Source organism: Dama dama, chromosome 30 (assembly GCF_033118175.1).
Source record: "Dama dama isolate Ldn47 chromosome 30, ASM3311817v1, whole genome shotgun sequence".
NCBI classification, from domain to species: Eukaryota; Metazoa; Chordata; class Mammalia; order Artiodactyla; family Cervidae; genus Dama; species Dama dama.
In genome coordinates, this window is record NC_083710.1 from 33,167,188 (window position 1) to 33,190,599 (window position 23,412).

A 23,412-nucleotide genomic window follows, 5' to 3' on the forward strand; every position below is an offset into this window, starting at 1 on the left:
GGGTATGGGATTTGATTTTATTGTGCTTGCACCCTTCTACCATCTTGTTGTGGCTTCTCCTTTGTCCTTGGACATGGGGTGTCTTTTTTGGGTGGGTTCCAGCGTCCTCCTGCTGGTGGTTGTTCAGCAGCTAGCTGTGATTTTGGTTCTCTTGCAGGAGGAAGGAAGTGCACACCCTTCTACTCCACCATCTTGAACCTAGTCCAGTTCAGTTCTTAAATTCCTACTGTTCTTTTTCTTCCCAAATGGGGTATTTTATTTTTAAACAATATTTATTCTTATTTATCTGGTCTTAGTTGCAGCACTCAGGATCTTTAGTTGTGGCAGGTGAACTCTTTCATTTTCATCAAGAGGCTCTTTAGTTCCTCTTCACTTTATGCCATAAGCGTGGTGTCATCTGCATATCTGAGGTTATTGATATTTCTCCCAGCAATCTTGATTCCAGCTTGTGCTTCATCCAGCCCTGCATTTCTCATGATGTACTCTGCATATAAGTTAAATAAGCAGGGTGACAATATACAGCCTTGACGTACTCCTTTTCCTATTTGGAACCAGTCTGTTGTTCCATGTCCAGTTCTAACTGTTGTTTCCTGACCTGCATACAGTTTTCTCAAGAGGCAGGTCAGGTGGTCTGGTATTCCCATCTCTTTGAGAATTTTCCACAGTTTGTTGTGATCCACACAGTCAAAGACTTTGGCATAGTCAATAAAGCAGAAATAGATGTTTTTCTGGAACTCTCTTGCTTTTGTGATGATCCAGTGGATGATGGCAATTTGATCTCTGGTTCCTCTGCCTTTTCTAAAACCAGCTTGAACATCTCAAAGTTCATGGTTCATGTACTGTTGAAGTCTGGCTTGAAGAATTTTAAGCATCACTTTACTAGCGTGTGAGATGAGTGCAATTGTGCGGTAGTTTGAGCATTCTTTGGGATTGCCTTTCTTAGGGATTGGTATGAAAACTGACCTTTTCCAGTCCTGTAGCCATTGCTGAGTTTTCCAAATTTGCTGGCAACAGTGGTAACAGTGGTTGACTTTATTTTGGGGGGCTCCAAAATCACTGCAGATGGTGATTGCAGCCATGAAATTAAATGACACTTACTCCTTGGAAGGAAAGTTATGACCAACCTAGACAGCATATTAAAAAGCAGAGACATTACTTTGCCAACAAAGGTCCATCTAGTCAAGGCTATGGTTTTTCCAGTAGTCATGTATGGCTGTGAGAGTTGGACTCTGAAGAAAGCTGAGCACTGAAGAATTGATGCTTTTGAACTGTGGTATTGGAGAAGACTCTTGAGAGTCCCTTGGACTGCAAGGAGATCTAACCAGTCCATCCTAAAGGAGATCAGTCCTGGGTGTTCATTGGAAGGACTGATGCTGAAACTGAAACTCCAATACTCTGGCCACCTGATGAGAAGAGCTAACTCATTTGAAAAGACCCTGATGCTGGCAGGGATTGGGGGCAGGAGGAGAAGGGGACGATAGAGGATGAGATGGTTGGATGGCATCACCGACTCGATGGACATGGGTTTGGGTGGACTCTGGGAGTTGGTGATGGACAGGGAGGCCTGGCGTGCTGCGGTTTATGGGGTTGCAAAGAGTCAGACACAACTGAGCAACTGAACTGTAACTGTGAACTCTTAGTTGCGGCATGTGGGATCTGGTTCCCTGACCAACAATCGAACATGCGTGCATGCTAACTCACTTCAGCCGTGTCCGACTCTTTGTGACCCCATGGACTATAGCCCAACAGGCTCCTCCTCTGTCCGTGGAATTCTCTAGGCAAGAATACTGTAGTGGGCTGCCATGCCCTCCTCCAGGGGATCTTCCCAACCCAGGGATGGAGCCCAAGTCTCTTACGTCTCCTACATTGGCAGGCAGGTTGTTTACCACAAGCACCATCCGGGAAGCCCAGCTGAACTTCAGGCCCCCGCATTGGGAGAGCAGAGTCCTAGCCACTGGACCACCAGGGAAGTCCATCCTGCTATTCTTTGTATCAGCACCAAGAAAGATTTCCTGATATACATCCTAAGGTCTGTGAACTGCGTTCTTCACATGTTGACCAAGTCCAGACCCCAGGGCTCACCTCGGAAGCCGTCTTCTCTATTCTCGTGGCTCAACCCCCCAACTCTTAAGCTCCCATAGCCTGGTCACTGGAGTCAAATAAGACGATTCCATCCCTTTGCTGATACTTCCTGAAACCCACTGTGATCTGCCATTTGCAAACACTGTCACAACTCAAGACAGACTGTCATTGTCTCTCCTCCAGGAATGAGCAATAAATGGTAGGCACACTGAGTGCCTGACAATAATGATGAGAGTGACGGGTGAGAAGGGGCGATGAAGACATCAGTCACGGGTGCAGAGAGGGCCCAGGCGGTGCTGAAGTGGACAGAGGCTGCGGAGAGCTTCCAGGAAACAGAACCGGAGAGGGCTACACAGGAGGATTAACTCTTCTGTGCAGGTAAAGCAACCCAAGGTTCTTGGAGTCTCGTTTCTGAGTGTACACCATACCAAACATCACACTACAGGCTAATCTGTCTCGGTCAGAAAGTATCCAGAAACATGGACTGCCACACGCTGGCATTTTTCTGATGAGAAATCAATGCGATGTTCTTCAGACAAAAGCTACATGACCAGCAGCCTGTGATGTGAGGCAGACGGATACACACATGTGCACGCCTACACACACACACACGGGGAGCCATACAGTGATGCTGGGCGGAACAATGGTCACCGGTGATTAGACACTAAGTCAAAAGAGACGAAAAGACCGCCCCAGCCTTGGAGTCGGTCACCAGGCCCTGTGGACCATGAGACTGTGACCTGGGTGCGGATTCTGCTGAGTCAGCTGCTTTAGTCAACCCCAACCCCACTCCGTCCCACCAACTCACATTAAGGGTGTGGCAGATAAGCCCTCTGCGTCTTTCTTCAGATGAACAGATGCCAAGTCAACTATTACCACCTCTCCCATGTACAACTGTGAGGATGCAGATTCACCTGCTCGGGGAGCTTCCCAGGGACGCTGAAACTCATGCTCCAGGCCAGCGCCGCTGTTCCTTTAAGAACCACCTACGGGCTCCCCTGGTGGTCCAGTGGTTAAGAATCCACCTGCCAATGCAGAGGATGTGGGCTCCATCCCTGACGCAGGAAGATCCCACGTGCCGTGGTGCAGCTAAGCCCACACGCCACAACTACTGAGCCTGCGCGCTGGGGCCCGTGAGCCACGGCTGCTCAGCCCACGTGCTGCGCCTGCTGAGGCCCGCACACCCTGAGTCCGTGCCCCACAGCAAGACAGCAGCCCCCGCAGCCACAACCAGAGAAAGCGGCAACGGAGACCCAGTGCGGCCTAAACTAAATAAATAAATCTGAAAGAAAAACATCTGCTACAAGGAGGCCCACCAGTTTCCACACCAAAAAAAAATAAATAAATAAATGGAGGGGATATATGTATACCTATGGATGATTCATGTTGAGGTTTGACAGAAAACAAGTCTGTAAAGCAAGTATCCTTCAATAAAAAGTAAATTAATTAAAAACAACAACAACAACAACCACAGACAAATGTGCAAACCCACCAGGGTTGGCTGCAGAGGTCAAATCTCTATTTTAAATCTCCTGAGGGGTGACTGACCATGCAGGGTGTTATCATGTAGGGAAGACAAGCAGTGAATCGCTGGGGCTTCTTACACATGGCTACTCTCAAGACCCCAAGCCTCCAGCCTGCACCCCCGTGGTCCCTGTATACCTGGGCCCCAGCACAGCCCATCCTACCCCTGCCACCCAGCGGGGCTTCTGCCACCTTCCAGACTCCTCAGAATCCAGCCCCAGGCAAGGAGGACCTTTAGGAATGAAAGTGTCCCATCCCCCTCGTCCAAGGTTCACCTCCCACGTCTCCATGGCCCATCCCAGGATGACCCACAACGACCAAGTACACACTCTTGGGGAAAAGACCCAACATACAGAGGTCAGCCTCGCCCTCCTGTCAACACCCTAGAGCCTGTTTCCCAAAACGGAATCCAGAAAAAAAAAAAAGGGCACAACAAACTCATGGTCACAACCCTGACAGTGCTCACGACACATGGGGGAGAAAGATGGGTTTATAAGGCAGTGGGTGCAGACTGGGAGCTGATGGGCTGAGAGACACGTGCAGTGTCTATAGAGAAGCCAGGAGCCGCCTCTGCCTGAGGGTTTAACATTAGACGTGGTCACCAAGCTGACCCTCGGGGGACCGGCCGCCTGCAGGTCAGCAGTGGTGCCCCGGCTCCAGGCAGAGGGGCCGTGACAAAGGCCACAGCTGACCCTTCCTCCTGACGAGTATGCGTGCGCCCCTGAGAACACTCTGTCTCCATCACCGCTGTACCCCCCACAGCGGCCCCCCAGCACGGAAGTCTGTCTTTACCAGCAGCTCAGTACATTGTGGCTGAGGGAAATAAATCCAGCTTATGAATTATTACTTCCAATATGTCCATCTGAAATGTGTTCTTCTCGGGTCTTCATGACGGTAAACACTGGGCTGAGCAAAAGATGAAGTATTTATCACATAAATAAAATCAGAAAGAAAAATTCACTTCACTGAAATATAATTTACAAGAAATACCCCCTGGATATCAACTCTTAAGTGAAAAAAAAGAAATCGTTACTCACCTATGTCATTTTTCTTTGATATATCACTTTTCTCCAAATTCTGTATTTTAAATAAAAGAGAAAAAGATCAATCTCATCATATGAAAAAAAACCAGCAATACATGAAATAAACATGTATGGTACATATTAACATCTGGGGGAAAGACATGGAAAATAAGAGTTTGGAAGTGCTTCCCTAAAGAAACAGACAAAAATGAAGGTGGGAAAAGCAGCGATAATATACTTCTGCATCAGAACAGAAGACTCCTATGGGGCTGTTCCTCTCCTACGTGATCTTGGGCAAGTCACCGAATTGAGCTGAGGCTCTTTCTTCTTGTGTAAAATGGTTCACAATGTTCCTGGGAGAGATTGTTTTAAAATCTGATACATGGTAAGCATTAAAAACACATCAGGATTGTACCCATTCTGACTGTGCATTCCTTGGGAAGACGGGCTCTGCCAAACACCGTATTTATCATTTGGGGGGCTCAGACATACTGCCATCAGCAATGTCACCACCGTATTCTCTCCTACCTGAGAAGCAGCCCTGTGGGGAGGGGGTCAGCCTGGGGCTCACAAGGTTTCCTGAGCGCGGAAGGGACCTCTCAGAGCCGCAGAGCTTCAAACACAGAAATGTGGACGTGGGCGCGTGAGCACGGATGTACCTGATCCTGATCAAACCAGCTCCTCAAAGACTCCTCCAACAAAGCGCAGAGTGTCAGCAGCTAAATCTGCCATCTTCATTGTCTCCTCTGGCAGAAGGAATTCTCCCTCTAATTGCCCCTTTCCATTTTCAACCGCCACACGCTATAATTATGACAATTGGACGGTGGCAAATATCCTTCCATTTCCCTCACGACTGCAACAAGAAATGCAGTCGTGAGCCCTTATCAACAAAACATCGGCAGCTTAAAAGCCAAGATACTGCCACCGAGACATGTCCTCTCAGGATGCAGGAGGGACTGTAACAGCAGAAAGGGGAGAAGACACAGGGGAGCGGCCACCTTCAGCAGCATTTTCTGAAATTTGCTTTGTCTCAGGAGTAGAAACAGCACCGAGTGGAGAAGAACCTCAGAATTATGTACTGATCTGCTTGCTACACCTCCGGGTCAAGTGTCACTTGACCTAATGATGATAAAACACATAGTTTTCAGAAGAGCCGCTAAGAAGACTGGAAGCCTCAAGCCCACTTCCCTAAATGTGCCCAACCAGAGCTGGGCTGGCATCCTAGGTCGGCATGTGTGGACTCACTGCCTCTCTGGCCAGGAACATGGCCTGAGCCTGGGGATGGAGCCCTTGGCTTCCCGTTGGCCAGGGTGGCTCCTCCTTGCCAGGCCATGCCTTTGGCTGCTAGACACGGATTATAGAAAACTGAAAATTTCAGATCCTAAAGTAGCACTGCAATGGATAAAGAAACTGTGGCCTCTTTGTACAATGGAATATTAATCAGCCTTAAAAAAGAAGGGAATTCTGGGACTTCCTTGGTGGTCCAGTGGTTAAGAATCCACCTGCCAATGCAGGGGGCATGGGTTCGATCCCTGGGTGGAGAACTAACATCCCACACGCCACACGGCAACTAAACTTGTGTACCACAACAAAGATCCCACAGATCCCAAGTGCCACAGCTAAGACCCAAAACAGCCAAATAAATAAATAAGTAGAATTTTTTTAAAAAAGGAAGGGAATTCTGACACATGCTACAATAATGGATGAACCTTGAGGACATGATGCTAAGTGAAATAAGCCAGTCATAAAAAGACAGGGACTGTATGACACCACTATGTGAGGTACCTAGAGCTATCAAATTCAGAGATGGAAAGCAGGGTGTTGGAGGGCCAGGAGCCAGGAGGGGATGCAGAGCTGTGGTTTAATGGGGACCAAGTTTCAGTTCTACAGGATGAAGGGAGTTCTGGAGACTGCTTGTACAACAGTATGAACATACTTAGCACTACTAAACTGTGCACTTAAAAATGGCTAAAATGGTAAATTTTATGTGTCTTTTACCACAATTTTCTAAAAATAGCATGGGAGAGGATCCAACCCAACACTCCCCTTCTGCAGATAAAACAAAAGAGGCTCGGAAAAGGGTTAGACAGGATTTGCACATCTAACAGCCACTCTAGCCACAGGCCAGGACTGAAATCCAGGTCTCTGGCTCCTTTCCAGCCTTTATTCCTTACACCTTCCAGTAATGCATGCCCAACCCTCCCCCAGAGGCACTGCTCAGCAAACACGCATCATGAGATGGAAACATACTTTGAGAGTAAGCTAAAAGATATGCAGAGCACATCATGTGAAATGCCAGTCTGAATGAAGCACAAGTTGGAATCAAGATCACCAGAAGAAATATCAATAACCTCAGATATGCATATGACACCACCTTGATAACAGAAAGCGAACAGGAACTAAAGAACCTCTCAATGAAGGTGAAAGAGGAGACTGAAAAAGTTGGCTTAAAACTCAACATTCAGAAAACTAAGATCATGGCATCCAGTTCCATCACTTCATGGCCAACAGATGGGGAAACAATGGAAACAGTGACAGACTTTATTTTCTTGGGTTTCAAAATCACTGCAGATGGTGACTGCAGCCATGAAATTAGAGGCCTGCTCCTTGGAAGAAAAGCTATGACCAACCTAGACAGCATATTAAAAAGCAGAGACATTACTTTGTCAACAAAGGTTCATATAGTTAAAACTATGGTTTTTCCAGTAGTCATGTATGGATATGACAGTTGGACCACAAAGAAGCCTAAGCACAGAAGACTTGATGCTTCCGAACTGTGGTATTGGAGAAGACTCTTGAGAGTCACTTGGACTGCAAGAAGATCCAACTAGTGAATCTTAAAGGAAATCAGTCCTGAATATTCATTGGAAGGACTGTTGCTGAAGCTGAAGCTCCAATACTTTGGCCACCTGATGCATAGAGCTGACTCACTGGAAAAGACCCTGATGCTGGGAAAGATTGAAGGCAGGGAGAGAAGGGAATGACAGAGGATGAGATGCTTGGATGGCATCACCTACTCGATGGACATGAATCTGAGCAAGCTCCGGGAGTTGGTGATAGACAAGGAAACCTGGTGTGCTATAGTCCATGGGGTCTCAAAGAGTCGGACATGACTGAGTGACTCAACAGCTAATACCTACAACAAAAGTCACCTTTACCGGAAGTTGCACATAAAAAGTATCCTGAACTCAGTGATTCCAGCCAAGCTGGAACAGGAACTAGACTTTCTGCCAGATGCCTTGGCAAAACTAAAGAAAATCAACTGAAATTCCACAGCTTTCTGTTATTAAGCACTGCAGCTCTGACTGCCGGATACAATAGGTAGGAAATGACTGACCATTTCAAATGGCTCAATTTGTAAACTGTAAAAATAAAACATCCAAGGATTGCCTGACTTAGGTGAACTGAAATGGAACCAAAATAGTCTTCATTAATTTCCCCTTTGAGAAAGAAAATCAGAGTAAATGGACTAATTGACAGAACATTTAAAATTCTGTCTCCAGCTTCCCTTGTGAAAAGGCTTAGTGGTTTGTTTTATTATCTCTTCTGCTGTGTGTTTCTGACACCATCAGTATCCATCAAAATGTGCTCACTGTCAAAAGTTCTCTAGGTCAACAGAATTCCTACTTAGACAGGAAAGACATCTGCTACCAGGGCACCCACCCCACAGTCAGCTCCTACCCTAGCCAGAAAAACACAGATCTAAGACAAGCCTCAGTGCAGCTTTTATCTTTAAAGCACAAGAGATTTGAACACTTGCAATCCATATGTGATGCTTAGTTCATAAATCCTTCATTAAAAGAAGATTTAAAAAAAAAAAAAAAGCCTCACAAGAATTTGCTATGAAATCTTTTAAGTAGAGAATTAAACTGGCATCTTCAGCTTGATCACAACAACTAACCACCCAGCCCTGTGTGGAAACTTCTTGAAAGGTTGCATGGGACCTTTCTTGCTGTCATAGCAGGTAAACATGTAAACAGGGACTGGCTCTGCTCTAAATGGCAGACACACAACACAATCTTCAAAACCGCTTTGTGAGGGCAGTCCTGTTACAGATGAGGGAACTAGGCATGGGTGTGTCCCGCGGGGGGTCAGGGTGGGAGAAGGACCGTGAACCACAGCAGTCTGGCTCCAGAGCCTGGCTCCATGCCTGTGTCCCACAGGGTCCAGTGTCACAGGCCAGCACAGGAGGAAGGCAGGTCGAAGTCACCCTCACAGCTTGGCTGGGGCCATACATAGGATGAGGTGCGAAGGGCAGGCTCCACGGAAAGCCGGGGTGGGCCAGAATTCAGCAGAGCCAGGGACCCAGGAGAGGCACCTGGGCCAGAAGGCAGGCCCCAGGCGGGACGGCAGGGCACTGGCCGCCTCGGGATTCCTGTGAGGAGCCACCTGATGCCAGCCAGGGAATCTGACTGGCTTGGGGCAGGCCCCCAGCTCTGAGTGGGACTGGCCTGGTTCTCGGGAGCCAGGGCCCTTGACTGCAGTGAGCAATGGGGCGAGCAGGACTGAGGGCGGCCTTCTGGGCAGCAGGGACAGCTCCTGGCTGTGCTGAGAGCGATACGCCAATGACAACCCCAGTGAACAGGGTTATTGTCAAGGGCCTTAAGTCCTGTCTCGGGTTCATCTACAGACAGAGTCTGGACGACCTTGGACAAATCAATTCTCCTCTGTCTCCCAGCCTTGGCATGGGCTACAGAAGACATTTCATCACTGCCTCTCCTCAGGGGATTAATGGCTTTTTGGCTCCGTAGCCAAGCACAGATGGGGTTAATGACACTTTTCAAGGACTTTAATACCTTTGCATGAAAAAAATGACACTAAGATATAGGACTTAACCTTATCTCTACTTATATTCATATATGTATTTAAGGCCAAAAATATATGTATTTCCTTTTCTGGAAAGATGAATAAAAACCTATATTTGAAAGTATGTGCTATAATTCCTAAATCTATTATACAAAATTTTAATTCCCTATTAATAACCCTTAAAGTCATAATGAGCTTCATTATGGCCAAACACGTGACAATACACGTGACAACGTAATACAAAATTACAGCATGAAAAATTCAAGGAGTCTGAAAGTGTGGATTCTGACTTCACCTTTTAACAGTCACATGACCTCGATCAACTCACTTCTCTAAGCGTGTATTTTCTCTGCTCTGTATGCAAGTATCTGCTTTGCTTAGCAATAACACGACCACTGGGAAAAGCAAACCGAATCAAACATCTGAAATGCTTTACTAACCATAAAGAATTGTAAAACCATAAGGAATTATTCTCCTCATTTCCCTTGTGTGGGAACCCCATGGTATAGTTAGAACAGATCACACTCTGTTGGTAAAAGAAACATTCTATTTAAAAACGCTTTTATACTAATTGTGGGGTAAAAAAGAGAGTCAACTGAGCCTTAATTAATGCGACAAAAACAACTCATATTTTAAAAATATTCTCTTTCTCAAATGCTAAACTGATCTAATGCAACCCCAAATGGTAAAATTTAGATGCAGCTCTTGAATGCAACTAGTGATGGGAGAGGAGCAGCTCTGAGATTTGGAAAAATGCTGTTTCCTCTGCATGGGTCCCCCACGTCTTCGTTTCAGGTTCTGACTGTACAAGGAGCCTGGTAGTCACCTTTGGGGTCTCTCAGCCAGTCTCCAGGATACCCTCTCACATAATGTCACCTCAAGGGGAGGGGCACTCAGGGACTTGTGACCCCAACACAGCACACGTTTCACAGGCTGGGAAAACTAGGTCCAAGGTGAAGTCCACGGGGTCTCAAAGAGTCAGACATGACTGGGCCACTGAACAGCAACCTAAGACATGGTAAGACCAGAAAAAGTCTACAGGATCCAAGTTAAGACTTCTAAAATGCCTAGCTCCATATCCGAACACCTTTTTTCTTAAGATAAAATTTAAAACCGAGTGGATCTGCCTTAATAAAGAAATTTTTTTTTAAGCAAGACTATCTGTGAGTTGCTACTGCGGATTCAAAAATCGATGTTGACCAACATTTCATTAATTCGTTGAAAGACGAAATCATTATAAAAGGATTTTTTTTTAAGCAAGACTATCTGTGAGTTGCTGCTGTGGATTCAAAAATCGATGTTGACCAACATTTCATTAATTCGTTGAAAGATGAAATCATTATAGCTCCCGTTAAAGAAAAGACAGACAAATCTCAGACCGCAAGAATAGATTTGACTTTAGAATCAGTACCTTAGACTGTTTGGCCTCTTTCTTCACATCTTCAGAAACCAAAGCCAAAGCTGGGGGGAAGGGAGAAATAAGAAACATTTGCACATTAAAATCAGCAATTAAGATCCAGTCTCATATTCAACAGTTTTGCTTAAAATGGAAAAAAAAATTATACTTAAACAGAATAAATTCTGCTCGTTTTAAAAGCAGCTGCATTGCTGCAAACTAGTACCGAAGGCCGCCTTTCTCCATACCTAAGAGCATCCACTGGTGTGAAGTCAACAGGTACAGCTTCCCAGTGAAGGAAACAGTGCATCTAAAGAATGAGGATACCATTTGTATCTGTAGCTATAAACCACAGACAGAGGCATACGGAGTGCAACTTCCTAGAAACCTGAATTCTGGTGCTTTCCAAAGCAAAGGGGAATTGCTGAGATTCCAGCGGGAAGAAGTGCAAATTCCCACTCTCACATCCCTGCCAGAGCCCAGCGGGCAGCCAGTGGAGCGAAATCTGGGGCAAGCCATCCGCCTCCGCGGATTCGGGTCAGCGCTGTGGTGCAGAGGTTGCTCCAGGCACGTGGGGAGAGTTACCAGAACCCGGCCAAAGCCACGGGGCCAGGGGAGACAGACGAAGTAGAATCACTCCCCATTTAGAATGACCTTGAGTCGGAGCCCGTAAATAGACAAAGATATCCCCAGAGACACATCTAGGCTCTACATTAAAATAATGATAATCACCTGACAGAAACATGTGGAAAATAGGAAGTAAAATGATAAACCAGTCAGGAAGGTTAACCAGACAAAAACATAATACCTTTACAGTGCATTTCTCCTGAAAAGCTAAGAGGAAAGCATTTCATAGAATCTGTTTTCTCCAATTAGCATTCCTAAGAGAAAACAATGCCACGGGGCAAGAAGGTACAAGGGGCTGGCCAGGCAATTCCAGGGAAGAACAGTGCAGTGCACAGCGCATGGGGGGGTGGGCAGGACAGGATTCTAGGTAACGGAGAAGACCCTGCTCGGAAGCAGGAGACAGGACCACCCATCCTGATGCCTGGAATCCTCCCACCCCAGCCCCAGACATCCACTGCCTCAAATCTAAAACATATGCACACTCGGAAGCAAATGACTAACGTGGTTTAATCACTCCCACTTCCAGGATGACATTTCAGAAGTCAGGTAAAATCCAGATGAACCTCTCTGTGGGTGCTGAATCCCAGGCAGCAGTGTATGAGGCTCCGGAGGGTACAGTGCGCCCCCCACCCCGACACCCCCTCCCCACCCTTCACTCTGCCCTATTCTTCTCCAGAGCACTTACCACCACTGACACAGTCTACAGCTATTTGTTTACTGCTTGTCTTCTATGTTAGTTTAATGTAAGCTTCATGAAGGCAGGAATGTGGTTTTATGTACTGTTTGCCCCCTTCAACACGGGCAGCACACAGAAGAAAGTCAATAAGTATTTATCGAATGAGTGAACAAAGGAATGAAAGGCTTCCCGAGCCATCATTTAAGGGCTGTCTCCTTACACTGACATCGCCAACCATGTAGAACAAAGGAGTTTAGTGCCCCTACTTAATTCATGGTCACTAAGATTGATGCCTAATTCACTTTTTATACACACACACACCCTCCAAGACAAATGCAAAGCCCAAATCATTCACAAAGTTCTAAGGAGGGAGAAGAGATTTAACATCAAACACCATTTACATTCTGCTTCTGGGTATTTAATATTTCGGTTTTGTTTTACTTATCTCTAAACTAGCAAACACATTTAAAACCCTTAAGAAGATCCCAAAAATGGGATTATTAATAAACATCTTAAGGGGAAGTTGCAACACATCAGCAGGCCTCAGCATCACAGAATTCTAGAAAACGAAACAGTGTGTCAACCTATGAAACTGGTCGATCTAATAGGACTCTTGAGTCTCACAAATCCATCTCCCCCAACCCTGTGCATGTCTGCTAAGTTGCTTCAGTCATGTCCAGCTGTAGCCCATCAGGCTCCTCTGTCCATGGGATTTACCAGGCAAGAATACTGGAGTGGGTTGACATGCCCTTCTCCATGGAATCTTCCGGAATCTCCTGTGGCCCCTGCTTTGCAGGGGCATTCCTGACCATGGAGCCACCAAGGGGAGTCCTCCCCCAACCTCACTGATGCCTAATTCTGAGCATGGACAGTCAAAGCTCTCTGGATTAGACTTTCCTTTTACCAAGAAAAAATAACCTTCCCAATGTAACAAATTCAGTGACTCCTCAACTAATAAGCAGGGTTAGTCTTAACCTCATTTTTCTGCCAAGGCCAGGTGGCCATGTGAAAAAGAAGAATGTGTCAACACAAAAGCCCTCGCCCTTCAGAACACAGACTGTACTGAAGAAAAAGTGTCTTTAGTATGTATTGGTCCTAAACACTACTAACATATCACCTTACATAAACAAGCAGCTAATGTTAGCTGACAGTGTTACTGTTTAAAGTAAGAATTACCTTCAGGAAAGATGCTCCCCATAAATCAAGTGAATTCCACAAATCCTCCTTGTCTTTATGGAATAAAAACACCATACTTTTATCCAGACAAGGCTTAACTGAGCGAAGGGTAAACTAGATTTTAATTCTCTGCAAAAAATATACTGGCTTCCCAGGTGGCTTAGTGGTAAAGAATCCACCTGCCAATTCAGGAGACGTGGTTCAATCCCTGGGTTGTGAAGATCCCCTGGAGGGGGGCATGGCAACCCACTCCAGTATTCTTGCCTGGAGAATCTCAAGGACAGAGAAGCCTGGCGGGCTACAGTCTGTGGAGTCCCAAAGAATTGGAGATGACTTGGCCGCTAAATGTCAACAAAAAGTTAAAATATCCTTTAAAAACAAGGAACAAACAAAACTTATTTCTCCCCATCACTCTGCTATGAAATTAAAAACTCCTTTTTCCCATGACAGAAATAAATTATATAATATTTAAAGCAATAACATAAGAAATGCAGTTACTTGCACACATAAGAGCAAATCAGAACATGGCAAGATAATCCCCATCAGATGAATATTAAGAAAAACACTAGTTGGTTTTATCTTTGCATTTCCATAATCTAAATAAAGCAAATCATCAAGGAACCAAATGCATTTTGAAGGCACAGGATATGCTATCTCATTAACAAATCCAAATATAAAATAATGAATCACTGACAGAATTCCTACCAACTTCCCTGTTGGCTCAGATGGTAAAGAATCCGCCTGCAATGCAGGAGACCTGGGTTCAATCCCTAGTCCAGGAAGATCCCCTGAGAAGGGAATGGCAACCCACTCCAGTATTCTTGCCTGGGAAATCCCATGGACACAGGAATCCACGGGTCACAAAGAGTTGGACACAACTCAGCGACTTACACCTTACCAACAAAATCCCAGCTTTTGCAGTTTGTGGAAATGAAGGAGAAACGGTGCTGACAGAGGAGGAAAGTGAGGAAAATTAGCGAGTGAGGTAAGAAATTATCTGTCCCCTTCGACAACCCTAACAGGAATACAGAGTGGGACTGTCCCACAGCAGGAGGGAGGCGGAGACCCCATCAAGGAGGGGTGGCTGCCAGGGGCTGTGTTTACTGTTTGGCTCCATACTAATTTCCAGATTCAGTGGGGGGAAAGAAATATTCTTGAAAGCTTGGCCTTAATGCACACTTGGAGAAATATTCTAAAAGGTAAATCATGCTCTTCTATGCCAAGCGGCTGTTTAAAAAGTAATTTTCCCTTTTCTATCTTCAACGTGCATTCCTGTAACTGCTACAGGGAACTATATTTAAAGTGCAAATCAGGGCAGGCAATAGAAATAAGACCTTTCTCATGATAACTTTAGATAATTCAAGCCAACAAATGTGTGTGAGCACACCTACCCCGAGAGATACATCAAATTTTACAGCAATCCCGGGCCTGAGATTTATAGGCTAGCCTCGGCCCTAGTGTATAAGAAACGGGAGAGGAATTAATTGCGATGCATTTAAGCAACACTAATCAACTGTCTTCCGGTCCATCCTCCCAGGGGAGGGAGGCAGCAGGACCGGCCCAGGCAAGAAAAGACCCCTGAGCCTCCCAAAGCAACTCTGCTTTGTTCTTGTGGCCAACTCACCCTCTCAAACTCTCCCTGTAACCTTTACCACAGAAACCAAATTAAGTACCAAACACGGAAAACAGTAAGATGCTAAGTGGCCCCCTCAGAGAAGAGCTGCCAGGATGCAGTGGGATGGGCAGAAAGGGTTTAGCGAAGGTTCAGAAGGACTAAAAGCTCAGGAGGTGTCTGTGGAGGAAATAAACGAGCACCATGGGGCCCGGGACCAGCCGTCTGGGACAGAGCAGACCCCTGGGAGCTTTGGCTGGTGCCCCCAGGCTCAGGGCTCACCCTGGTCCGTTCTCTGCTGTGACCTACTTCACATAACAGGTGTCAGTGGCCAACCCCGCCCCGGGCAGCCCCGGCTCCCTAGGGCTTCCAGGTTTAATTCCAGGTCCTCCAAAGGGGCCTGGACTCCGGGATGCAAGGCCTGCAGCCAATTTAACTGGTTCCACGACCTGCTTTGAAGATAATCCCTGGCAGCAGTGGGAACAGAAACAAAGGCGGCTGCCCAAGCACCTGCATTCCTCACGCTCCCCTGACAAAGCCGCAGTCTCCAGGGTTGTGGACGTGGAGGGAAGTGGGGGGTACTCCGCAGGGAGCACCCGTGCCTCTGCCGGGCTGAGGACAGAAGGGCAGAACCAAGGCAGCTGAAGAGCCCAGGGGTGAGCCCACGCAGCACACCACACGGGCTCAGAATGGGGCCTGCCTGGCACGTGCTGGGGGCTCTGGGTGTGAGCAGCCACTGTCAGTATCTTTATTAATGTATGCTTTCACGTGTTCAACAGAAGATCAAAGAGGGGCTGCCTGAGTTAAGCACCACGCCTTAGGCTAGGAGCTGGGTGAGGATGACGAAGCAGGTGACGGTCTAACTGCAAGGACAAGTCCTGTGTCAACAGCCAAGGGCAGACGGGGGCCCTCTGACGGCACCGCTGCCCGGGGAGCCCCCAAGAAGGAGGGAGGGCAGAGACCAGCAGGGCAGCAAGTTCAACGCCAGGCCGCAGAGACGCCAAGCGCAAGAGGAGGAGGCCCGGAAACAGGCTTCTGCATACAAAGCACGTGCAATAGTGCAGCGAGCCCGGAGCACGGGCGCTGCGGGGAGCGGAGGAGGACCCGGGCACGGACGCCTCGGCGGGGCAGAGTGGGGTGCTGTGTGGCTTGGGGCCGGGGTGCGGCTGGAATGGCTGGGCCATGTCCTGAAAGGGGTCGGTCCGGTTTTACTGAGTGCTACTGAAAGCTTTCTGAGGCTTTTAAGAAGGGGGATGCCGTGCTGAGGTGTGCCTGAGACCAGTTTCCAGAGGCAGCGTGTGGGGTGGGCTGTGGGGAGACCACACACACAGACACACCCGCCAGAAGGGTGATGGAGCCAGACCCTGAGAGCCAAGGGACCTAATGAAGGTGAGGCGAATTCTGGGCACAGCAGGCGGGGAGCCATAGTGCAGCTGAGGTGTTAAAGCAGCTGCATCTCCAGGTCTGGAGACGGACCCCACGAGTGGATGAGGGCAGGGAAGGGCCGACAGGGAGACGAGTGTGGGTGACTCTGGGTTTCGGATCCGAGCGACCGGGCAGCCTGGGGCGCCATTCAGATGGTACAGGATAAAGGACAGTGAGCAGACTGTGGGAGAACTCAACGTGATTCCCAGCTTCCCGAGATGCTGCAGGGGATTCAAGTGGCAACACCCCCCTCACGGCCTGGTCCCCAGCGCAGCTCAGCACAAAGGTGCGAGAGGAATTTCCACACTCGGAGTCTCCGCGCGGCATGGTGGAACCAGAGCCACACAGCTGGATGCTCAAGATGGGAGCAGGGGAACCCCAACATCTCAGGGACTCAACTGCCAAGGAGACAGAAAGGCGTGGCCAGGCAGAGAGAAGACAAGCGTGTGAGGGGTTTTCAGAGCCCTCTCCTTAAGAGCCAACGAGAAGGATGGACAGAAGAGCTAGAGACTTTTGCTCAGGGACCAAATACAAACAGCAAACTCTCGGGAAAAGAGATCCCCTGCTTTGGGGACGACGCCAATGCCATTCCACCACCACAGCAGGTAGAGAACTGCACGGCATTCAGGGTCGGGAACCCCTTCGCTGTGTTCCATGGGATTCCCAACCTTTTCAAAGGATGCAGCCAGTTGGGAGAAGTCAGGAGAGGCAAGGCTCCCCCATAGCAGGGAGCACACAGACCCCGCTTTCCTCCTGCCCGAGCCCCTGGCTCTCACTCCATCTGAAGCACGTCCCCTGTTTCCTCACAGAAATCAGCGGGAAATGGAGTCTGAACGCAGACTTTCCCTCACTTGGCAGCAACATTTGCCAGGACCAATATACTCCACGTGCCACAGGGTTAGCATATGTATAGGAGGGACAATAAACGGAGCGGGGAAAAGAGAAAAAGGAAAGAATTATATATTTTAGGAAGGAAAAGATCTTTTGCTTCTTTGATCCATATCTCATTTAAACAGATGATATGAAAACCCATATGCCACCCAGGATCTGAAAAAGCAGCAAACTCCAACTCAAACAGAGCTTGGCCAGGAAGTCATAAGCAGGGTCCACAGGCGGAGTCGTGGGTGAGGGGAGAAGAACCCTGCGCACACCCCCCACCCCCCAGAACACCCAGAAGGGGTCTGGGCCAGCAAACATGCAAACATAAGAAGTCAGGGCTCCGTCCAACTCCTTTATGCTGCTGGAGAACATTCGGCAGTCAACCGTCAGGCTCGCTTTATGCCTGACTTTTAGTACCTTCGTTTTGAAATATAAAATGTGGGTCCCAGGGCTTCCTGGTGGCTCAGTGGTAAAGAATCCTCCGGCCAATGCAGGAGACACAGGTTCAATCCCTGGTCTGGGAAGATCCCACAGGCTGCAGAGCAGCTAAGCCCAAGGGCCACAACTACTGAGCCTGTGCTCTGAAGCCGGGGAAGGGTCACAAGAGAAGCCACCGCAATAACGAGGAGCCCCCAATGAGAGAAAGCCTGTGTGGCAACGAAGACCCAGCACAGCCACACAAAAAAGTGGGTCCCCAAAAGCACACCGGTCAGTGCCACTGAATCCATGGTACCCACAGTCTGAGACGTTCCAGGAACTCATCTCGAGTCCAAAAACCTTTGCTCCACCAGCCCACTGCTCCAGGTTTTGAGACTCACGCTCCAGGCGCTAGAGTCCTTCCAGGAGCATCTATAAATCTGCCAAACGATCCTGGAACCAGAGGAAGCCTTCTGAGTTCCAATTCTGGGGTCCCTCAGTCCCTTCCCAAGAGGGCAGAGCCCCTGAATGCCGAGTATCAGGCCTCACCCCCACACCCTGCTTTCCCCATTAACAGCTCCTTACTTCACCTTAAGACAAAGCAATCAGCAACCATCTTTACGTTCTACAGACGGGCACGGAAACCACCAGTGACTGTCCCAGTTCACACCCAGGTCAGGATGGTCCCAACAGGGCTCTGCAACGTGCCAGCAGACACAACTCACCTGGCGCCTTGTTAAAGACACAGATCCATGGGGCCTTGTCTTGACACTCCTGAATCAGAAAAAGCTGCAGCTGGAACCCAGAAATCTGCATTTTAACAAACAAGACTCTAAGACCCTGAAGTGTTCCCATTGTGCTAAAGTCTGACACCCACTCAAAGGAACAGAACACCTGTCTTTTTTTTTTTTTTTCCTCCCCCCACTGGCTTTGGCCATTTATCTTCCTTTGCTTCCTTCAACTCATAAATGACAAACAAGCTCCTGCCTATCCACCCTCGAGGATCTGGAGAAGATAAATTCAGTGTGATGTGTAAAGAGCCTTGAGCTTCTTATGGGAAGCAATGATGTAAACCAAAACATATCACCTTGTAAGATCATAAAATATTCCTTTAGGAGTGAAAGTAAGTCGTATCCCTAGAAGAGACTGGCACTGCTATAGTTGAGATGCATTCAAATCTTATTTGATGATAATTCAACTCATTTGTATTGGTTAAACCTGCTGCTCTACATCAGATCAGCTTTACAGATAAAGCCTGTTTGCTTCTCCAATTTCATTACACAGACATTTTTAGTATTAATAAATGTTTAAATAAGTTTATGTTGTCAATCAAGGCCCTATTCTTTAAAAAAGGAAAAAAGAAAAAAAGAAATGAACTCAAATTTCCCCTTAAATCTCTCTCATGCGGACCTCTCCTCTGAGGTCCAGACCGTCAGTGGATCTCACTGCTACTGGACATGGTACCCAAGCATCTCACAGGCACCCCAAACTCAACCTGCCCAAACAGAACTCATCTTCGCCTCCCCCTAAAATTAAAAGCAAACTTTAGAAAACCGTCTGGGTAACTTCATGCCACAGAACTACACACTTAAAAATGGTGCAAATGATTCATTTTATGCTATATATATATTTAACTACAATAAAACAGTTTTTTCCTTTGACCACATCTGGTCCTTCTCCATCAGTGCCTGTATCAGTAAACAGCTCTGCTCTCCACCTACACTCAGCGCGGGAGCCTGTGACTCATCCTTGGCCCTCCTCTCAGCCCACTGGACCAGTCAACCACCGCACCTCTGACTCGTAATCAGCTCTCGCCAGGTTGACTCTGGCAGCCTCCTCAGTCGTCCCTCCCCTACATCCACACCGGCCCCCGTCCATCCCTGTTCTACAGAACCACCAGCTTGAGCTTCTTAACATGTTAAGTCAAATCACATCACTGCCTATGACAGTGCTGCAACAGCTCCCCACCACTCTAACGGCCAAGTCCAAAATCCCCACGCTGGTCTGCAAGGCCCCCATGGAACTTCCAGCCCCCTCCCCTGTCCAGTCCCGTCCTTTCTCCACCAGCTTCCTCCAGCCAGAGCCTTGTCCTGGCCCCTCCTTCCTCCCCATGGTAGCTAAGCTCTGCTTCCCCTTCAGCTCTGAGCTCCAAGGCCCCTGCCTTGAGAAACTTCAGGGCTTCTCAGCCTGGCATTATTGCTGGTTTGGACCGGAAAACTGATTCTTTGAGGGGGGAAGGGGATGCCCCATGCACTGTGGGTTGCTCAGCAGCACCCCTGCCAAACCACCCCCTGTGACAGTCCTGATCTCTCCGTATCGACAAAGATTCCCTGGGGGGCAAGGTGACCACCCCCACCCCCACTCCCCATTGAGAACCTCAGCTCCAGACTTCCAGTAAAGCCTCATCAGTTCCTGGTGGCCCAGAGATAAAGAATCCACCGGCAATGCAGGAGACACAAGAGACGTGGGTTTGATCCCTGGGTGGGGAAGATCCCCTGGAGGAGGGCACAGCAACCCACTCCAGTATCCTTGCCTGGAGAATCCCATGGACAGAGGAGCCTGGCAGGCTACAGTCCATGGGGTCACAAAGAGTCAGACACGACTGAGTGACAGAACAATGACCCTGAAACACTTGTCACAGCGCCCTGACAACACCACAGCACTGGGCAGACTGGTGCTCCTGTTCAATGTCACCTTCCCTTCCAAGACTGCGAGCTCCATGAGAGCAGAAGCAGGCTAGATCAGGTTCTTCCTGCAACAACCCCAGTGTCTGGAGCATACTAGATGCTCAACACCTTCCGAACAGGTGAAGAAACTCTGAGTACAGTTTTTCCTTTTAAGACTATGTAAAACTTATTAACATGTTCTGGTAGTTCAAATCAGCACTTACCTGGTTTCTTTGGAAGCAGCTTAGTGATCAGACCTCTGAGACGTGGCCTTAAGGGAGACTCTCAATCAATAAGAGGTCTAATGAATCCCTGACGCCTACTGTGACTTCTCCTTTATATTGGGAAAGGTGTGTGTGCGCGCTCAGCCCTTCAGTCGTGTCCAAATCTCTGCAACCCTATGGACTGTGGTCCCCCACCAGGCTCCTCTGTCCATAGGATTTCCCAGGCAAGAATACTGGAGTGGGTTGCCATTTCCTTCTCCAGGGGCTCTTCCCAACCCAGGGATCAAACCCAGGTCTCCTGCATTGGCAGGCGGGTTCTTTACCATCTGGGCCACAAGGGAAGCCCTTGGTACTGCTCCAAGGACCCAAAAATCTGTAACATCTGTAAACTGTTATAAATAATGTTTCTCATGAAAAGCAAAAAAAAGCTGGCCCTTAATGGTCCAAATGAGGTCAGTAATTACGACTTAAGTACCGGCCCACAGTGTTTCCCTCAGAAGAACTGAACACAAGGGTCAGGACATCTCCTCCCCTCCTCCACCCCCATTTGAAATAGCTGCTCTTCCTCTCTCTGCTTCCACCCCCTCATCCCAAGAGCCTGACTACTGGCTACAGGCAAACTCCTGGGTCAAGCTGGTGACCAAGGGGGCTACATCAGCTTGGCGTCCAAGAACAAAGAATCCACCCAGACGGTTAAAATCTATGCCAGTAATACCTGAGTACTGCTGAAGAAATAAAGAGGAGGGCTTAAAAATCCAAAACAGAAGAGTACAAAGCAACCTGGAGCCAGGTGTGACTCTTGGGGTCCTAAAGTGTCTGATTCGTTGCCATGAAAAGAATCCAAGCAATACCTGGCTCAGAGTGGAAAATCACCCCTAATTTTGGCAGGTGCTAAGAAATATAATCCTGACTCAGTAGAAACAGGGGTAAGGAAGATAAATGTTACTATCTATTATCATTGATTCAAATAAGCTTCTTCACAGATGTAACAATGAGAATTAGGTTTGGCTGCATGTAGTAAAAAAAAAAAAAACAAACCAACAATTGAGGCTTAAACAAGACAGATTTGTTATCTCACGCAATACATGTGTGGAAATAGGCAATGGTGGACTGGCACAGTGCTCCACATCTACCTGGTACCCAAGTGGTACCATCCTTTCTGCTCCACCATTGTAACTACTGGCTTCTGTTTTCAAGGTCACCTCATGGTCACAAGATGGCCACCGTAGCTCCAGCCATCAGATTCACGTAACAGGCAACGAGGAGGAGGAAACAATGGCAGAAGGCCTGCACCGCAGCTGGGTCAGTCAGTTTTAATAAACTTTACCAAGAGACACACTCAGAACTCCCTGCAGACAGCTCACTGGCTACCCCTGTTTGAAGGGCTACTGAAAATGTTTTTCCGCTGGACACGCTGCCGCTGCCACCACTCCTCCACCCTTCCCCTCATCCCCTGTATTACCAGTCTGCTCAGTTCAGTGGCTCAGTCGTGTCTGACTCTCTGCCACCCCACAGACTGCAGCACACCAGGCTTCCCTGTCCATCACCAACTCCTGGAGCTTGCTCAAACTCATGTCCATTGAGTCGGTGATGCCATCCAACCATCTCATCCTCTGTCATCCACTTCTGCACCCACATTCAATCTTTCCCAGCATCAGGGTCTTTTCCAATGAGTCAGTTCTTCTCATCAAGTGGCCAAAGTACTGGAGTTTCAGCTTCAGCATCAGTCCTTGCAATGAATATTCAGGATTGATTTCCTTTAGAATTGACTGGTTTAATCTCCTAGGAGTCTAAGGGACTCTCAAGAGTCTTCCCCAACATCACAGTTCAAAGGCATCAATTCTTCGGCACTCAGCTTTCTCTATGGTCCAACTCTCACATCCATACATGACTACTAGTCAAACCATAGCTTTGACTAGACGGACCTTTGTCGGCAAGGGCTACCATAATAGAAACTATGGGGTGTGGGGTGGGCAGGGGGCTTAAACAACAGAAACTGATTTCTCACACTTCTGATGGCTGGAAGTCCAAGACCATGGAGCCAGCAGGGTTGGTTTCTGCTGAGACCTCTGTCCTTGGCTTGAAGATGGATGATTTCTCCTCGTGTCCTCACACAGCCTTTTCTCTGTGAGCATTTCTGGGGTCTCTACCTCTTACAAAGAGTTCTACTAGATTAGCCCTGCCCGTATGACCTCTTTTAACCTTGTGCCGTGGTTTAGTCACTAAGTCCTGTCCCACTTTTTTGTGAACCCACAGACTGTAGCACACGAGGCTCCTCTGTCCATGGGATTCTCCAGGGAAAAATACTGCAGTGGGTTGCCATTCCCTTCTCCAGGGGAATCTTCCCAACCCAGGAAGAAACCCAGATCTCCTGCCTAGGAAGGGGGATTCTTTACAACAGAGCCATTTTGATTACCTCCTTAAAGGCACATCTCCAAATACAGTCGTATTGAGGATCAGTGCTTCAATATATGTATTTGAAGGACAAAACTCTGTTCATAACACTGCTGATTATCTAAGACAGTGGTCACCAACTTGTTTGGCACCAGGGACCGGTTTTGTAGAAGACAATTTTTCCCTGGCAGGGTGTGGGAGGGAGGGTTTTAGGTTCACCGGGTATTTATCTCCTGCTGTGCAGCCTAGTACCAGTGGCCTGGGGACTGGGGACCCCTAAGAGGTTTAGCCAGGAAAAATCTAAGGGTTTGGGGGATAGCGGATAGACTCTGCCACAAGAAAACCAGTTGACACTGTAAGAGATGGCAAAGTTCTAGTATTTTATCGAGTCTATGCCTCCCGTTTTATAGGAAAAAACTGAGATTCAAAGCAACAAGAAGCCACATAGCGGCTGACCCAGAGGCATGAATACATCTTCTGAGTCTA

General features: G+C 47.9%; 1 protein-coding gene across 1 annotated transcript in view; it reads right to left on the reverse strand.

Annotated features, from left to right (window-relative positions):
- The window catches only part of B3GLCT (beta 3-glucosyltransferase), a 118,224-nt gene that overhangs the window by 90,043 nt on the left and 4,769 nt on the right, over positions 1-23,412 (reverse strand). The window contains exons 3-4 of the mRNA XM_061133322.1: positions 10,846-10,895; positions 4,644-4,683 (exon numbers count right to left, since the gene is read on the reverse strand). Of these exons, the coding sequence (XP_060989305.1) occupies positions 4,644-4,683; positions 10,846-10,895 (90 nt within the window). The remainder of the gene's footprint in view (positions 1-4,643; positions 4,684-10,845; positions 10,896-23,412) is intronic.